Source organism: Mauremys reevesii, linkage group 2, assembly GCF_016161935.1.
Source record: "Mauremys reevesii isolate NIE-2019 linkage group 2, ASM1616193v1, whole genome shotgun sequence".
NCBI lineage: Eukaryota > Metazoa > Chordata > Testudines > Geoemydidae > Mauremys > Mauremys reevesii.
In genome coordinates this window covers 46,846,883-46,866,339 of record NC_052624.1, presented here as the reverse complement: position 1 = coordinate 46,866,339, position 19,457 = coordinate 46,846,883, and the positions used below count along the sequence as shown (strand labels likewise).

Below are 19,457 nucleotides of genomic sequence, written 5' to 3'. Positions count from 1 at the left end.
AAATGCAATGGCAACCATGCTGGCAATCCCGTCGCACAGTTCCAAGCACTCTTGTATGTTTGGACAAGAGATGTGTTGCAAGCAGGGTAGGTGCTGGCAGTGTTCATTCTCTAGCGCAGACGAGGTTACTGAAGTGAAACTGAACAAGTGCAATAAGTAAATAAAGACAAAAGGGCAACCAGTAGACAAAGACAGCAAAACTCGAGGGTCAGTCTGAAAGGCATCTGTAAACTTTCTTCCCTGACTTTATAAAATTATACTTTTGTTTGAAAATCATTTCAAGCATATTAACCTTTTCCTGTATTTCACAAGATTACTATCTGCCCTATCTTATTTAAATAGTGGAGTCAGTTGAAAAGTACAATTCACAGCAGAATCTGCAGTGAAGGAGTCACTGCTTGTGAAATCATAGAGGAAATGGAAGAAAATCAGCATTATGATACATTAATGCAGTTTCCAGCCGAATGCTCAATATCTTCCAGTTGTCACCACTGTAAACAAGTTCAGATTTCCATTAGTAGGTGTTGCAAGTGTTATGTCTATATCAGTAAGCCGGGCTGGGCTCGGGAGAGTTAACTCATTCAGTCTTTTCACGCACAGAATACTTTTCTTTTGAACAGTGGGCCAGATTCAGAAGTGATGTAAAGAATGACACCTCCCCACATTTTATAATCTCTTGTTAGTTGTGCTTTCTTTTATTCTCTCATGAGGAAATAAATCACATTAGGTTCACACATCTGTTGAATGACAAATCAGTGCAAATTACACCACTTTACCACTTAAAGCCACTTATACCCCTTTCTGACCAGTTTATGAGAAAGTAAAATTTACGCTAATATTTACATTATTGCTGAATTTTGGCTTATGGTCTTATTGATCTCTTCCCCTTTTCCAACCTTGCCCATACTAGTCATTTTTCCTAGAAATTTCCCACCAATGCCACCATAGTAGTAGCAATGAGGGAGAATCCAGATAAACAGGGTACGGACATTTTAATCACTATGTCATCTAAGTTTTGTTCCAGTATGTTAGCTTTAGCAATCCTAGGCATAATCAGTTTGCTTACTTGCAACATCTGACCCTGCTCCAGGTTCACTGACTCCTAAACAAGCCACTACTTCTCCAGCTATAGTTGGTACAAGGAACTGTCGTTTCAGCTCATCAGAACCAAATCTGCAATGAAAGAATGGAAACACAGACTGTTAAAGGCTTCTCAAGCGGAGTTATGCATATAAAATCGAGTCTTTCTTGGTGAAATGCACTCCACCCACATAACACTTAAATAATTTATCTCTATGTGGGTGGTGCACATGGAGCAAAATCTACCCTCCAAGCCCAAAGATGGGACAGAGATCCTCCAAACTCACATTCCAACCTCTGGCTGGAATAGCAGCCACAACTACTTTGCACCCACTGTATTGGGGGTGTCCAAATCTGTGTAAATGTGGATCCAATGCCCCCTCCCCAGCTTTCTGTGCCAGTCTACATTGGGCTGGCATCAAAACAGTTTCCTAGGGTTACCAACTCTCCAGGATTGGCCTGGAGTCTCCTGGAATTAGCATTGATCTCCTGGTATAACTATTGAAAGCAATCTGAGAGGTTTTAATAGAATATTTTAAGAAAATGACATTATGTCATGTTGGGGAAAAAAATCTCCTGGAATAGCTTCAGTCAGAGTTGGCAACCCTATCATTTCCTCAGTGTGCCTTCCATACCGCACTCATACTGCAGACTCTTTTGCAAACCCTCTGAACAGGGCTTAAGTGGTGTGAAGGGTCTTGTGCTAGACCACTGCATGGCAGGGGATTTTCACCCGCCATGAACATTAGTACTATAGGTGTTAGATAGGGTGCATCTTAAACTGTTTTTTAAATCATGCAGGAAAATCCATTATTTGCATCTTCCCATCACAACTCCCACCAGCCAGAGGTAAAAAAGGAATCAAGGAAAACCACTGACAGCATTTTTTTCTGTAAACTTAAAAAAAATATATTTAATGCTTGACTTCGGCTCTCTTCTGACAATATACAGCATCTGTGAAACTGCAATTCAACAACTTTGCTATACTGTGACATTCAAGGAAAAAATTCTGCTATCTTGCAAGAAGTTAAACTGTGTTTTAAGGAAATGAGTTTTATGAAAAAGTAAACTTGTTTTCCAGCATGAAAGCATGGGTCAGGAAAAAAACCAAACAGTTATTCAGGCAAAACTTCCACTGTGTTGGCTATGTAAAAAATGTATGTTGTTCAAACAAGCCTGCCTTAACAAGCTATAACTGATCTGTCCCCATTATTATTTACTGCTCTACCCATTTTTGTGTTGTTTGCTAATTTTACCAGCAATGAATTTATATTTTCTTCCAAATCACTAAAGATGTTGAATAGAACCAGGCCAAGAACACATCCCTCTGAGACCCCACTAGAAACACCCCCACTGGATGATAATTCCCCATTTACAGTTGTTTTTTGTGATCTATCAGATACCATGTGTTTAATCCATTTAATATTGGCTACATGGATTTTGCACAGAGCTATTTTTTTCCATCAGAATGTCATGTGAGCTAAGTCAAATGCCTTACAGAAGCTACCTTTATCAACCAAACTTCTATTCTCATCAAAATATGATATCAAGTCTGTTTGACAAATGCTATTTTTCACAAGACTATATTGATTGCCATTAATTATGCTATCACCTGTTAATTCTTTACTGATCATATCCTATATCGGCCTTTCTGTGATTTTGTCCAGAATCAATGTCAGGCTAACTGGCCTACTGCTACACAGGTTATCCAGTTTACCCTTTTTAAATATTGGCACATTAATTTCAAGGCAGGTCCTACATTAATTGAGGACCTGTCCTTCAGTCAGAGGAGCAGGAGGGTGGGAGAACCTTTTAGTCTGATCTGAGTACTAGCTGCCTCTTTCACTATGCTGGTGCATATGGGAGCTGCATTTCATTAACCCCATTCCTGCTGATATCAAATCATGTCAGCAGCCCCAATTATAGGAACACCAAGAAACAGACATAAGAACATAAGAACGGTCATACTGGGTCAGATGAAAAGTCCATCCAGCCCAGTATCCTGTCTACGGACAGTGGCCAATGCCAAGTGTCCCAGAGGGAGTGAACCTAACAGGTAATGGTCAAGTGATCTCTCTCCTGCCATCCATCTCCACACTCTGACAAACAGAGGCTAGGGACACCATTCCTTATCCATCCTGGCTAATAGCCATTAATGGACTTAACCTCCATGAATTTATCTAGTTCTCTTTTAAACCCTGTTATAGCCCTAGCCTTCATAACCTCCTCAGGCAAGGAGTTCCACAAGTTGACTGTGCGCTGTGTGAAGAACTTCCTTTTGTTTGTTTTAAACCTGCTGCTCATTAATTTCATTTGGTGGCCCCTATTTCTTATAGTATGGGAACAAGTAAATAACTTTTCCTTATTCATTTTCTCCACACCACTCATGATTTTATATACCTCTATCATATCCTCCCCCTTAGTCTCCTCTTTTCCAAGCTGAAAGGTCCTAGCCTCTTTAATCTCTCCCCATATGGGACTCGTTCCAAACCCCTAATCATTTTAGTTGCCCTTCTCTGAACCTTGTCCAATGCCAGTATATATTTTTTGAGATGAGGAGACCACATCTGGACGCAGTATTCAAGATGTGGGCATGGCATGGATTTATATAAGGGCAATAAGATGTTCTCCATCTTATTTTCTATCCCTTTTTTTAATGATTCCTAACATGCTGTTTGCTTTTTTGACTGATGCTACACACTGCATGGACATCTTCAGAGAACTATCCACCATGACTCCAAGATTTCTTTCCTGATTCGTTGTAGCTAAATTAGCCCCCATCATATTGTATGTATAGTTGGGGTTATTTTTTCCAATGTGCATTACTTTACATTTATCCACATTAAATTTCATTTGCCATTTTGTTGCCCAGTCACTTAGTTTTGTGAGATCTTTTTGAAGTTCTTCACAGTCTGCTTTGGTCTTAACTATCCTGAGCAGCTGAGTATCATCTGCAAACTTTGCCACTCACTGTTTACCCCTTTCTCCAGATCATTTATGAATAAGTTGAATAGGATTGGTCCTAGGACTGACCCTTGGTTACCCCTCTCCATTCTGAAAATTTACCATTTATTCCTATCCTTTGTTCCCTGTCTTTTAGCCAGTTCTCAATCCATGAAAGGATCTTCCCTCTTATCCCATGACAACTTAATTTACTTAAGAGCCTTTGGTGAGGGACCTTGTTAAAGGCTTTCTGGAAATCTAAGTACACTATGTCCACTGGATCCCCCTTGTCCACATGTTTTCTGACCCCTTCAAAGATCTCTAATAGATTAGTAAGACATGATTTCCCTTTACAGAAACCATGTTGACTTTTGCCCAACAATTTATGTTCTTCTGTGTGTCTGACAATTTTATTCTTTACTATTGTTTCAACTAATTTCCCCGGTACAGACATTAGACTTACCGATCTGTAATTGCTGGGATGACCTCTAGAGCCATTTTTAAACATTGGTGTTACATTAGCTATCTTCCACTAATTGGGTACAGAAGCCGATTTAAAGGACAGGTTACAAACCACAGTTAACAGTTCCGCAATTTCACATTTGAGTTCTTTCAGAACTCTTGGGTGAATGCTATCTGGTCCCGGTGACCTGTTACTGTTAAGTTTATCAATTAATTCCAAAACCTCCTCTAGTGACACTTCAGTCTGTGACAATTCCTCAGATTTGTCACCTACAGAGGACGGCTCAGGTTTGGGAATCTCCCTAACATTCTCAGCCATGAAGAATGAAGCAAAGAATTCATTTAGTTTCTCTGAAATGACCTTATCATCTTTAAGTGCTCCTTTTGTATCTCTGTCGTTCAGGAGCCCCACTGGTTGTTTAGCAGGCTTCCTACTTCTGATGTACTTTAAAAACAATTTGTTATTACCTTTTGAGTTTTTGGCTAGCTGTTCTTCAAACTCCTTTTTGGCTTTTCTTATTACATGTTTACACTTAATTTGGCAGTGTTTATGCTCCTTTCTATTTACCTCACTAGGAGTTGACTTCTACTTTTTAAAAGATGCCTTTTTATCTCTCACTGCGTCTTTTACATGGTTGTTAAGCCCCGGTGGCTCTTTTTTAGTTCTTTTACTGTGTTTTTTAATTTGGGGTATACATTTAAATTGAGCCTCTATTATGGTGTCTTTGAAAAGTGTCTATGCAGCTTGCAGGGATTTCACTCTAGTCACTGTGCCTTTTAATTTCTGTTTAACTAACCACCTCATTTTTGCATAGTTCCCCTTTCTGAAATTAAATGCCATCGTGTTGGGCTGTGGAGTCTTTGCTCTTTCTCCTCATATATTTGGCCAAGTTCTGTAGGTTTTATTCATGCCGAACACCCTAGTATACCCATCTTGACAGGGATGATCAACTGCGGCTGATCATTCATTCACCGAACAAAACACAAAAGTGAATATATGTTATAGTGCAGCTCGTATCATTGCTGTTATTAAAAGTTGCCCAACGCTTCCTATTATAAAACCTGGCTTTCAGTTGCTTATAACTTTACCAAACTTTAATTGTTTGGGGCTGATATTTTCCATAATGAGTGTCTGCCTTACAGGCTAGATTTTTTTGAAAGTTTCAGCCAAAACAGTTCAGCTGTTTCTGGGATCAAGATTAGGGAAAATACAGTGTTTTGCCATTTAAAATAATCCTGACAACCTTTTCTTTGAGAAACTCTCATGCACCCATGTTTTGGAAAAAGGAGCTGAAATTTGGCAGGGATGTGACTTGTGCTGTTCCTGAGGAATTGGCCAAGTTATAAGCCTTTGTAAAATCTCAGTTCACACACTTTCAGCAGAGACTTAGAACTTAGCAGCTAAAATCTCCAAAGATTCCATCCTCACTGAGCATGCTCTAGCCCCTCACAACTCCTAGCGCTGACAGGACTGTGCAGGCACCATTTCCACAGAGCAACTGAGCATGTTCCATGCCACCTTAATTTTAGCATTTCCTAACATTTGAGTGCTTTGACTTTGCAACCTTAATGTTCTTTTAACACATTTTTATGTGTAATATATATTAAAATAAAGCTCCTTGTAGATGGCTCGAAATTTTTTTTTCCCCCTGGTCCATTGTATAAGATAATAGGTCCCAATTGTGGCACATTACTCATTAATGTTAAAATAGTTACATAGAAACTATCCATTCTTTTTTGCCCCATACTTAGTATTCATGACATTCCACCAACGTTACTGTTAATACTGAAGAAATGATTAAATATTATACTGTAGATGATGCTAAATGGGGTGAAATAAAAAAAGTCACAGCAGGATCCAAATCCCATTACATTTCCTTGATCCACTTCTTAGTTCTATTTATGTGCACTCATTTAAAAGCTGAAAGCCCCCTTAATTCATCTTAAATGGCAATGAATTTGCTTTCTGACAGATGTGATTCTTGCTGCACTGAATGAAAATATGTCAACTGTGCATCACTATTCTGGTTTAATAGAGCTGATGATCATCCTCTTAAAGTGGGGGAGAAAAGCTGACAGTTTTCATTCTTGTTTCTCCTACTCCAAGGGAAAAAACTGCACTGAAGTGAATTGATTAATTAGTAAGGAATGAACATTTCTAATTAGGACTGACACCTTCTGACATACTGTTAGCTGCAAATTGTAGTTTTGAGTATGAACAGCTGCACTTGGTTCTTTACACTACACTCGGTATTTGATTAAACCACATCAAGCTTTCTTGTTTTTGAGCTCACACATTCGAATGGATGATCATCTAACCCACTTCAAACTAGATATGAAGTCTTCTGGGATAAGGTACCACTCCTTACACAGGTGGTGCAGCAATTCTTGTGAGATTAAATGTAACAGCTGATCATGAATTAACATCAGTAAATTCAAAAGAACCAAATTCTGACACAAACGACACAGCTACTTTTAGTTACTCATTATCTAAGGGGAAAAAAGCAGAAAAATAGACTTTGATGAGAAAATCTTAAGACACAACTGCATTATTCCACAACATGTAACAATGAAAATGATGTAAATGATTTTGCTCATTTACTGTCAAGTAGTATATACCGGTATATCAATTCTAAATAGTCTCCTACTAGTCAATATCAGAAAGGCAAAGGTATGGCCATTTGTAACCGGTAAGGCACACCTAATACAATGAGCCCTAATCCTGCGTGGGGCCCCAATGTTCTAATATAATAAACATAAATAATATCATTACATTTTAACTATTTCTCAGCCAGGTTAGTTCAGACTGGAATTAATTTGTTTATTGAAAGTTAATAGAGAACATTTTCTGGGACAAAGCCTGTTCATCCAGAGGATCAAAGGTTGGATGAGTTCCACTCAGGCTCCGTTAGACTGAAATTCTCGGAGTAAAACACAATTTAATGTGAGTTTAGTATGGGCATGTCTACATACAAAATTCATTTTGGATTAACTTGATTTTTGGGGGGATAAATTGCCTTGTGTCCACACAAGTTTTTTTCTCAATCACCTGGTGCCTCAATACTCATTAAAAAATCCACTTTGGAAGTGAATTTCCATAATAAAGTTGGCATGAACATATCCTCAGTTTGAATGAACAATTCCTCCTCTGTCCTCCCACTGCTTTTGCACATTGATTTGCTGCACACTTAGATCAACCTGTTTGTTTACTGTGTGCCCCCTCTACTACCCTAGGGTCATCTTGACCAGATATCACCTTCCTGTTTAAAGGCTGGTGCTCAGCAAGGCAACCCTACTGCAGTTCAGCTTCCAGACTCCAATACTGATTTAGACATTCACCCCCATGCTTCTGTGTGGTCCTATGCAGAGGTCGTAGACTTCCTTGCCATCTCAGGAGAGGAGTAGATCAAATCTCAACTGAACAGCAGTCACCAGAACACCAAGATAAATGAGAGGATATAAGACCAAATGAAGGAGAGGGATCAGTTCTGTGGCCCAGGCCAGTGCTCCAACAAAGAAAAGTCGCCCCAGCAGGGTTATATAAATGTCAAGGAGAATAAGAGGATCCATGGAAGAGCTCGCAAGACCTGTGTCTACTATGAAGAGATTGACTAGACTTTTGCATGGGGGGTCACCACCGAACTCCAGAATATTGTGGCCTTGGACACCCCCATGGATGCTGACCAGGACTCTGAGAAGGAAGAAATTGCCCCAGTCAGCCAGGATCACTGTGACAGGGTGCAGTCCTGGGAGCTGTGGGAACCACTCTAGCCACTCAGTTGGGTTGGCCCTGCTCACACTGCTTGGGGACACAGCCAGCCTAACCCTACCCCTGTTATCACCCAACATGACAGCAGGTGGCGCCACACATCCTAACTGAGCTACCTGAGAAAGCAGCTTCTCCCAAGCCACTCAAATACATGTAGCAGACAGCAGCCAATTTCCTAGCTTTCCAGACTCACACCCCACACTTGAGTATAAACCGGGAACAGCTCAAGCTCATAAAATTTGTCCCCTCCCTCAATGTGGAGAGGAATATGCAACAGCCTTTTGCCCCCAAGTTATGATTCCCACACAATTCACTCCAACTCACTGGTTTAGATAAAGCAAAAACAAGTTTATTAAATATAAAAGATAGATTTTAAGTGATTATAAGGGATAGAAAACAGATCAAAGCAGATTAATGAGCAAATAAACAAAAAGCGCAAACTAAGCTTAATATACTAAATAGATTGGACATCAGTAGCAGATTCTGACCCTAAGAGATGATACAAGCAGGCTGCAGATTCTTAAGGAGTAAGCTGCACTTGCTTGACAGCTTGGAATCCCCAGGTGTTTCATTCACAGGCTAGAAATCCCATTAGCCTGGGTCCAGCATTCCCCCCAGGTCAGTCTTTGTTCCTCAAGTGTTTCCAGGAGTCTTCTTGGGTGGGGAGTGAAGAACACCAGATGATGTCACTCCCTGCCTTATACAGCTTTTGCATATGGCGGGAATCCTTTGTTTCAAAGCTTGGTTCCCAGACCAGTCTGTGGAAAAATACTGACATCCCAAGATGGAGTCCAGCATCATGTGATCTGATCACATGTCCTTATAGAGTCATAGCAGCCATTACTTGGAGGCTGTCTGTAGTATTCTCAGGAAGGCTCCCCAGATGGGAGGTAAGCTTCTCCTAAGGCCTACTGTTTTTTCTAATGGTCTAATGCCCTGAATAAGCCCTTCCCAACCAGCTATCTAGACTGAAAGCGTCTTGTCTAGTTGGCATTACCCAGGGGTAACTACATTTGAAATACAGATATATAGTCAATATTCATAACTTCAGATACAAAAATGATACATGCATACGAATAGGATAATCATATTCAGCAAATCATAACTTTTCCAATGACATCTCACATGACTAATCTTGCATAAAATGCATCATAATTATGCTATAATAATATCATAACAATATCACTGCAAAGAATATGGGGTGCAGTGTTGTACTCTTCACCTTGCAAAACTCCAAGGCAGGGTCCAGAGCAGAAATGGTTCTGGACACCCAGGAGACTTTGAATCTCATCCTGACAGTGCTGGGGGGAGACCTCTTCCAGTAAGTATTATGTGCTGTATATTACAATGCACAAGGGGATTTCAACAACTTTATTTCAGGTACGATCAAAGTGCTGCCACGCTGGGCAGATGTGAGTCAGGAGTCTCTCTCTTCCTCCTTGGCTTCTATTTCCCTCTCTTCCCCCATTATGCTCACAATGTTGGGCTCACCAGGGAATTTCAGCTCCAAAACATTTATTTCTCTTGAAATATCAAAGCCCACAACTGTCTGCAAAATGTGCCAGGACCCCCTTTCCCATGCTGTTTAAAACTCCTTTCCTTCCTGATCGACTGCACCTCCCCCTCTCCCTGCTCAAGAGGGGTTCAAAATGCATTATATGGCAGAAAAATTTATTGTAGCGGCAGATACAGAAAGAAAAAAAACAAGAGGAAAAGTACTTTGGATCACACTTTCATTCATGACCTCAGTCTTTAGCTACACTGATATTTGATGAGGTAAATTGCACAAATCAGGCTTCAGAAATATTTTAAAATGCACACAGATGATAAGGTGTCATGGCTATCTGCCAAAATTCTATTTATTTGGCAGTGCACTTTGTAATGATCTGCGCGTGTCATAAAAGAACTTAAGGCAAAGCTAGTGCTCTACATTGGCATGCACACTGCAAGGCAATACAACTCTCTCAAGACTGCCCATATAGCTTGCCGTTCCTTTCCACTCCTGCACCAGCTCTGAGATCATTATCTTTACAAAAGCAACATGGCATATCTTCCTGGGTTGGCCACTGCATTTCTGCACAGGATCTTTCTCTACCTTTTGGGGAAATGCGTTAGAGTAACATCCTCCAATGTAAAGAGGGCCTGCAGAGGTGCACATACAATTACTAACCTGCTTCCTGCTGCCCCTTCACCATTCCATGGTGATCAACCAGGCCTTGCAGCACCATAGTAATGATGACCTCCAAGACCTGGTGTGAGGGGCAAAGAATAGGCACATGGGTCCCCCCCAAAATCCAGTAAATCCATCAATAATCTCCTGTGCATTGCCAAGGTTTCTGACCCAGGGTGACAGCCCTTCTTGACACCTTCATGACAACAGCTCCAACAACTGACCTACCAACACCAAACCAGTTAACTACCGACTAGTTGCCATCAGGGCTGGTAAGCTTCCAGACAGTGATGGCCAAGCACTTCTCCACAGGGAACTCATATAGATGTTCTGCCACTGCAACTCTGGGTGAGCTCTGCACAGGTTTCTAGAAAAGTGGCCTTTGTCATCCTGACGTTCTGCTGCAATCTGCATCACTGCCCTGTCCCACCATGGGATATGCACTTATTTGCGGGGGGAAATGCAGCTTTTTGTGGATGCAAAGTTTCAAAGAGAAGTAGCTTAAGGTGTCTGATGATTTTGGGAATCCAACTATGTACAGCTTATGAATTCCAGTTTGATTGTATGAACTGTCTGTATCTTTATGTCATACGATTGTCTTTTATTCTGTGTTCTGCCCCAGACTCCTTGTTCTAAGGAGACAAGGAAGTGGTAGCCACATGTCTATCCATGAATAGGTTGATCATTAAAGACTATCAGCATCTGAATAGCTCTTTGCCATGGAGAACAAAAAGGAGTGACTGCATCCTCAGTAAAAGTGATTTTCTCCAACCTCTCTGCAGGTTGAGGCTGAGGTTTGAAGGAATGGAATTTACCAGTAATAGGACCACAAAACTAGATGTAAGAGTCAGGATTTAAAAACTCAGAGGGACTCGCAGAGAAAAAGGAAGCCTGGACAGGAGAGAGGAACACAGGGGCATGCTTTCATAGGAGAGGGGACCTTTGTAACTAGGGGACTGGCCAAGGAAGAAGGAAGCTGATCTCTCTCTCTCCTCCAGCCAAACACCACATTCCAGCTGAGAAGTGGTAAGAAGAGAGGTGCAGGAGAGAGGACTAAGACTCCTGAAAAAACACTGACTCAAATCCTAACGAACACTCAATAGTCAGGAAACAGCGACAGTGACAGTGTGTAGGTGTTCTATTGTTTTGTATAGTTCTGCATGTCTCTTGTGCTAGCTAAAGAAAAGAGTGGTTTGTTTTGGACTGGCTTTTGTAAAGTCTGTATGATATCATGGGTCTCTGAAGAGGTAACTGTAACCCAGAGTGCCCACAAGGTCAGAGGAGATCTGGGAAAGGATGTGCTTAAGCTACTGGGGTCTATAGCTAATGTCTATGGCAGGGGTGCTCAACCTGTGGCTCCGGAGCCACATGAGGCATCTCAGAAGTTAATATGCGGCTCCTTGTATAGACACCAACTTCGGGGCTGGAGCTACAGGTGCCAGCTTTCCAATGTGCCGGTGTCACACCCCAATGGCCCCCTCCCTCAAGGGGTCCCCCTGAGGGAGGCAGATCAGCACTGTATATTGCTAACGCTGTTGCAAGCATCGCAGGGCATTTTGGGAAGGGCCAAAGGTGTGAGTGTGGAATGGAAAATTCCTTTGCAGGTTGCAAAAGGCCAAAGAACAGCATACTCATATTCAGGAACATCAGTTAAGAAGTGTTGCCTTTCTATCATAAAATATGCAAGTATGTCCATAGGAATGTATTACTATACTTTCATATACTATTATATTATATCTTAACAGCTCAATTCCCTCTGCGAGATCTCCAAGGAGGATCTCAAATACAGTATGATAATGATGAATGCAATTCAGAAATACTGATCCACTGCACATTTGCAAACACCAAAAAGCATTTATGCCTGTTCTGCACCACCCAACATGCAGATGAGGAGTGTCAACTATAGTTAGGGTGACCAGACAGCAAGTGTGAAAAATTTGGACAGGGGGTTGAGGGTAATAGGCGCCTATAGAAGAAAATGCCCCAAATATTGGGACTGTCCCTATAAAATAGGGAAAACTGGTTACCCTAATTATCGTCTACCACACCTTGAGTGCGAGTGATATGGTCTTGGCATTGCCTGAATTGAAGGATCAATGGCACACCTGGTCCAAGAACTCCATGTACTCTGTTCAGCAGCTTCAGATAAATGGAAGATTGTATTGTTTAAAATACGAAAATAAATTAGACGACCATTATATCCTTTGCATTATGGCTTTGATATTGCCATTCTTTTTTTTTTTTTTTCAAACTCTGCTACTATATCATCAGTGATTCTCATGTTTTTTGCATTGCACTGGAGAAGTAGTTAGGAGAAAGCTGGAGGTTTAGGCAAGTGCAGAGCGGACATTTATGGCTTTTGACACCCAAGGAAGTGCAGGAGGAAGTTTTGGATTATGGGACAAGCACATGAGCTGGAATTTTCATCAGAAATGAGCATAGTAAAATAATTATTAATATTGATATTTACATTTTCATTAAAAGCGGCAAAGAGTTCTGTGGCACCTTATAGACTAACAAACGTTTGTTAGTCTATAAGGTGCACAGAACTCTTTGCTGCTTTTACAGATCCAGACTAACACAGCTACCCCTCTGATATTTTACATTTTCATTGTCACTGGGTATTAGAGTTAATGTGCCATGAAATGAATAAGATGAATAGCAGCACTTCACTCAGTTCAGAGCTATTGTTTCAGGCTTCCCATTGACTCAGACAAACCTGTGTTGGTTTGCACTCAGTTCACATGTAATAACAAGGACTATCACTTAGGGCAAGATCCTGGCATAGGGGAACATGGCAGCATAAAGCGCACCCTTACCCCTTGTATGCAAGTTACAGCACAGGGGTGGACAAAGGCAGGGAGAAACAGCCTTTGTGGGATTGCTACTCTCTCTTTTGTACCTGTCCTCTCCTCCCATACACACTAGCCAACACAACTGAGCTGGCATCAACAAAAAGGTGATCTGTGATTGGTAAAGGGTTGGTGCAAATTACTTCCCCTCTGGAGCAAGCAGGGAATCAGGGACCAAATTGTCACAGAGTCACAGTTTGATCCCTGGCACACTCCTGGGGCAGCATAACTATAGGCTGCCTGTTATTCAGAGTCAGTGGCAAACCCATGAGTTAGCCTTTAATTGGCATATTCCTGTTTCCATCGTGGCCTGTGCCAATTAAGAGGGCGATACTATATTTTGAACCTGCTCAGCTCTCTATACACTTGGAAACAACTCTGCTCCATTACAACTAGCTTTACTTCACATCTTAAAATAAGCGCATACAAAAATAAATCTGTTTTTAAAAGTTGTAACTTGAAGAACGCATTGATTTCCTCAAATCACCACTATTCTGTATATGTAGGGAGAGAAAGAATTGGCAATACAAGTTAAACTAAACAGGTTAAACCAAAATGTATTCCCTTCCCTCCAAATAATCACCACTCACCTTAATACCCAGTTAGAAACAATAAAAAGGGATGAAGTAGTAGTCCAATGCCAAGACTGAATGATAGCTACATCCAACTGATAGCACGAAGGACGAGACACAATGCACTGTTTGTTTTCCAGCCCAAGGGCAATATATTTCATTCAGTATTTCACCTGGAAGCTGTCTTCTAAATACAACATATTAAGAATGAAGGCAAGTAAAGTGCTATAACTAGAATGCCTTTGAAAGATCTGACATAGGGATGCCAGTGAGCCATGAGCAGGGCCAGACACATGAAAGGTCCGATCTTTGACAGATCCTTTTGCATTCAGTTTCCAAGCACAGCAGTAGCATTGTTAAACTTAAGATGCCTAAAAAGACTGTTCTGTTTTTAGGCTTATTCAAGTGAAGCAGGTTTGTTTCCCCCTGCAGCCTTTTACATAAAAAGAACTGAGTACAAATCAAAATTAGTAGGATTGCTCCTGGTTAAAGATCACCCAAGAGGATTGTCAGAAATGTTCATTTTGGAAGGAAGAAACTGGGGGATGAGGAGGACTAGAGATCATGCAAAAAGATATTAGGTAAAATTTTCAAAAGCACTTAAGTGTGGTCACTTTTCAAGTAACTTTTGAAAACGGAACTTAAGTGCTTTTGAAAATGTTACCCATGAGTTTGAATTCCGAGCTGTCTCTGGGCATGGTACTAAAAACTGCCACCACTTTGCACTTCTATGGCACCTTCCTCTTAAGATCTCCAAGAGTTTTTACAAACATGAACAAATTAAGCCAAGATTACATAGATGACTGAAATGAAAAATCGAGACCAAGGGTGAAATCCTGGTATCAATGGGAGTTTTGCCTTTGACTGCAATGCAGCCAGGATTTCACCCTAAGTTGTCAGTAATTAGAAACCTAAGTCTGGATGTAATAATTAACATTTATTTCAAGCCTTCATTTGCATATGCAGTTACCCATCCAAAGTATTTCAGTGTCTATTTCAATGCCCATCTATGCATGTATTTGAGGGAACCATATATCCAATTATACATAGGTAGTGCACTCGCCTGGCATATCAAAATGTCTGATTCAATTTCCAAGGGGAGTTTTGTAAATATGATGAAAGTAGAATTGGACCCAAAGTTAGAGAAGACTTAAGTCAACAAGGTGCTGCTTATTCTTTCAGATTGTTCCAGATTTCCTTTTAGTTTTTTTTGGGGGGGGGGGAGTTTTGAATAGTTGATAATTTTAGTAGGCTATTTGCTATGCTCAAAGTCCCTAGAATACATATTGAAATGAGTTTTAAATGCAGTAATTAATTATGTCAAGTCTGGTTGATTTTTTTAAAATTACCGTAGTTTAGGAGCAATGTAGTATGGCTGCATCCAGCAGGAACCATTGAGGCTGGGACTACGATGGAGTGATGTATGAGCATGCTATTCAGGATGACCTATCTGCCCTTACTATATCTCTCCAGGTTAAAGTGCATCACAGCAGAGCTTGCTATGACATGGAGTTTTCTCTTCCGTATTATGTGTTACCTTTACATTTTGCAGTAACACATTATTCTGAATACATACTCAGCGGAGTTGAGTCAAAAGTACAAAAATGTGTTCACTAATATTCATATGAATTTTGATTTCCCCACATTCATGGTGTTTCCATATTCAGTTTTTGCAAACATTCAGCTTTACTAGCACAAATGTATGTGAAAACCAAATTTTAAGCTCACATTACCCAATACCGACTAGAAGAAAAATTCAAACTGAAGAGCTGATTGTAGTATTCAAAATTTAAATGTGCACTGGTTTGTTTAGTTGGCAAATCTTTCAAAGTCTGTTCTTGTAGTGCAGATCATCTTTTCTATTCTATATAAGTTCTTATTCTGCGCTCACCAACACAGTATCTGAACACCATATAGTAGTGCAATAAGCAACACCATAGAGTTACACAGTTTAATACCAGAGGGACAACCATATCATCATCAGAGGCCACCAACACCACCCACTACCTGCTCGCTAAACCAAACCACCAATATTAGACCAACGTCTTACAGCCCACAGGAGATTAAACTATTATTTGCCACAGGCAGAGAATAGGAAGGACTAAGATGCACCAATGCTAGAGGCCCCCGCAATGGCAGGGAATTGGTTAAGTGAGATTGTGATGGGATACCGGGGCGGGGGGGGGCAGCCTGGGATTGGGGACCAATGCGCCCCTTTAACTCTCTCCAGCCTGGGTTGTCTCTCACAATGCTTTGCTAGTGACAAGCAGCAAATCCCTCCAGGTGTTGTGATCACTCAGCACAACCGCATGTGCAGCCCCACACCCAGCTAGATTGCATGAATGCTCACAAAGCCACTCAAGAATCACAAAGAGAAAGGCACCAGAGCCAAATCCCCCCATCTCCCAGCACTGTACCTCAGGAATATACCGTCTTGCACTGCTCAAGACAAGCAGTGCAAATTTAATTGGTTCACCACTTCATCAATGGAAAGTGGACATATGCCAGCCTTTGCAAAACCTGAGCAGATTTACCACACACTTCAGGAAAACTCACTGGTAAAGATAAACAATTAAAGAAGTGTATTTACTATAAAAGATAGTTTTTAAGTGATATCATGTGATAGGCAAAAAGTCAGTTACCAAAAGAAATTAAATATAAGCACACAGTCTAAACTCTCAACTCTACTAGACTGGGCAACAACTAGACTAAGCAGTTTTTCTCACCCCAGTGGATATTGCAGTCCTTAATATACAGATTTGTCCCTTCAATCTGGGACAGTCTCCTCTGTTGGAGTCTTCAGTCTTCTTCCCAGTGTTGTCGTTGCTTGCAGCATACGTGGTGGCAGGAGAAAAGGCCCAGCATGTGGCCACTGTGTTTGTTTTATAACATCAGTCCCATGTGTTTGGGGAGCACAAATCCAGGCATGTCTGGGGCACTGCTGAGTCTCCAGGCAAGGTTGAGCAATTCTTCTGGTGTGGCCTCATGCAGGTGTGGCCTCAGGCAGGTGAGTCAATTGTAACTCCCTTGCTGGACAATGGTTATTGATGGGTTGTTTGAAACCCTGCCCAAGTGTTGGTTACTTTCCTTGCTGTTGCCTCTGAGGAGCTAATATCTGGCTGATTCCCCAACTCACAGCATATTTTCGTGACCACCATACAACACAATTCTCATAATTTCATATGCATTAATTATATACATCAGTGTTTCTCAAACTGGGGTCGCCGCTTGTGTAGGGAAAGCGCTTGGCGGGCCGGGACGGTTTGTTTACCTGCCCTGTCCACAGGTCCGGCCAATCGCGGCTCCCACTGGTCCAGGCCAATGGGAGCTGCTGGAAGCGGCGCGGACCGAGGGACTTACTGCCTGCCGCTGTTCTTTCATCCTCTCCCCAGCGAGAGAAGTGCGTGCAATGGAGTGTCACGTATTGGTAGGATTTTTGTTTTGTTTTAATAAATACACATGTTGTTACATGTTTATATTAGACAAGGCAAGATCAGAGAAATGCAAGTTCACTTGGAGCAGAAGTTGGTGAGATTTGTGATGGTCCTTAATTGCTGGGGGAGTTAATTCCAGTTTTGTGCTAGCCCCCCCAAAAGTTCCATCTCCTGCACAGCTGAGAGTTCCAATGTGTCAGAAGAGCTAAGATGTTGACCATGGTTTTCTTCCCGAGAATTATGCAATCTTTTAGATATCCTGGGCCCAGACAATGGAGCACTGTGACGGGGTGTTCACCCTACACTGGAGAAGAAGGGGTTAATAGAGGCCTCATGGGCCTGCCACACCCTATCCCAGAAAGAAGTAGTGGAAATGAGTCCTTCAAGCAGCCTGGAGAGGCTGTGCAGGAAGCAGCCAATTAGAGGGATGCTGCAAGGAACAGCCAATCAGGGCCCAGTAGGCTCACATAAAAGAAGCTGCAGGGCCAGAGAAAGTGGCTGTGGGGAGCTCAAGGAGTCAGGACTGTGTTCTTAGTGGGCTGCAAGAAGGGCAGCACCTTGAACAGAGCAGTTGCTGGCAGGGACCAGGGAGCAAGAGGGAGTGCCTGGCTGGATGCTGGGATTTGCTGACTGAAAATCCTGAGAAGAGGGCAAAGAAGGTGCTGGGACCGTGGGGAAGCGGACCAGGGAACAGAAGCAGCATTAAGTGAAGTTAAAGGAACACAGCATGGGGCTGCTATCTACAGGGTCCCTGGGTCAGGATCCAGAGTAGTGGGTAGGTCTGGGTTCCCCCCCTCCCCCATTCACCACTGGGGAAAAGGCTGGACTATTGATCTGAGATACTTCACCCTCGGAAAGGGGAAAACAGGGATGATGACATGGCCGGAGGGCCGAGTCATGAAGAGGATGCTGTGGTACTTGAACTGAAGTGGTTCTGCAGGCGGAGACAATGATGGGAAAGGCGCTACCTGAAGAGAGCGCACCAGCTGGCAGCGCTAATCCCTGTGATGGCCAGCTGGAGCTGCTGCTGTGGTGAGCAGACTCTGTCACAAGCACCTTGAATTGAGGACCACAGATTTAAAATTTATGGGAAGCCAGCGTATACACCAGAGAACAGGTTTGATATGCTCACAATAGTCTGTGTTGCTGAGGAGACGAGTTGCCGCATTCTATACTAGCTGGACTTTCCTTTACACTGAAGGCTTCATGCCCTGGTATATTGCAATTTCATCTATTCTAAGTCTTCTGCAGCACCTCTCCCCAACATCAAAGCAATGAATGTAGTGTGCTCTCCCACTGGAATGAGATGTTTATGTGTGTGGTGAGTTGTCTTGATTACCCTCCTAGGTGCTGTTACTGCTATGTGTTGGAAAAACATTATAAAATACAAACCAAAACACTACAATGGAACAAAATTCTGCCCTCAGCTAGCTATTGATTTCTTTTAAACCACAGGGAAGAATTTAAAATAACAAAAGCCTCTTAAGGTATGGGCTATCATCTACTGTCTTATAAAATATTACAGTTTTATCCTTTGCAGTATAATAAATGAACTACAGCTGTGCTAAAAGTGATCAAATGATAAACTATAGCTACTATCAGTTGTCTTTAGGTTCCTGGTGTATTTGTGTAAGGCAAAGGAAATTCTCTTTGGAAAGACTTCCCATGAGTAAGCCTTCCAAGTTTTTAAGTACACAGAAGGAGGGTCAGTATAAATCATGGAAATATATCCACATTTTCAGTCTATGGGGCTGCAGGAAATCAAAGATGTTGTTATTCGAAAGGGAAAGGAGCAGATAGAAGTCCTTCTCTGCAAAAGTACATAGGCATCAGCTGACTGTGCAATTAAGTCTCTTATCAACAATTGTTTAAATGACCTATTATAAAGAATGATAATTTTTATTATCTTTACCTATATTTTACTTTATTATCAGCTCTCAACTTTATTATTAATTATGCTATTAATAGTTCATCCTTCCAGAATGGCTGCCACTATCTAATCCTTCAGTTTTCAGAGGTGTTTGTTGCAGATACTTTGCCTTATTATGGCCCCAATCCAGCAAAGTGCGTCTGCACGTGGATAACTTTAAGCATGTGAGCAGTCCCAATGCTGTAGTGTTTTGCTGACTTGTAACCTAAATCTGGTTCGATGGGCTGCTATTAAGGGACAGGACT

The 19,457-nt window shown here is 41.6% G+C and overlaps 1 protein-coding gene across 2 annotated transcripts in view; it reads right to left on the bottom strand.

The window, feature by feature from the left end:
- The window catches only part of LOC120397045 (probable acyl-CoA dehydrogenase 6), a 148,283-nt gene that overhangs the window by 21,095 nt on the left and 107,731 nt on the right, over window positions 1-19,457 (bottom strand). For both annotated transcript variants that reach the window (XM_039522468.1, XM_039522469.1), the window contains exon 4: window positions 1,067-1,173. In XM_039522468.1, coding sequence (XP_039378402.1) covers window positions 1,067-1,173 — 107 coding nt within the window. The remainder of the gene's footprint in view (window positions 1-1,066; window positions 1,174-19,457) is intronic.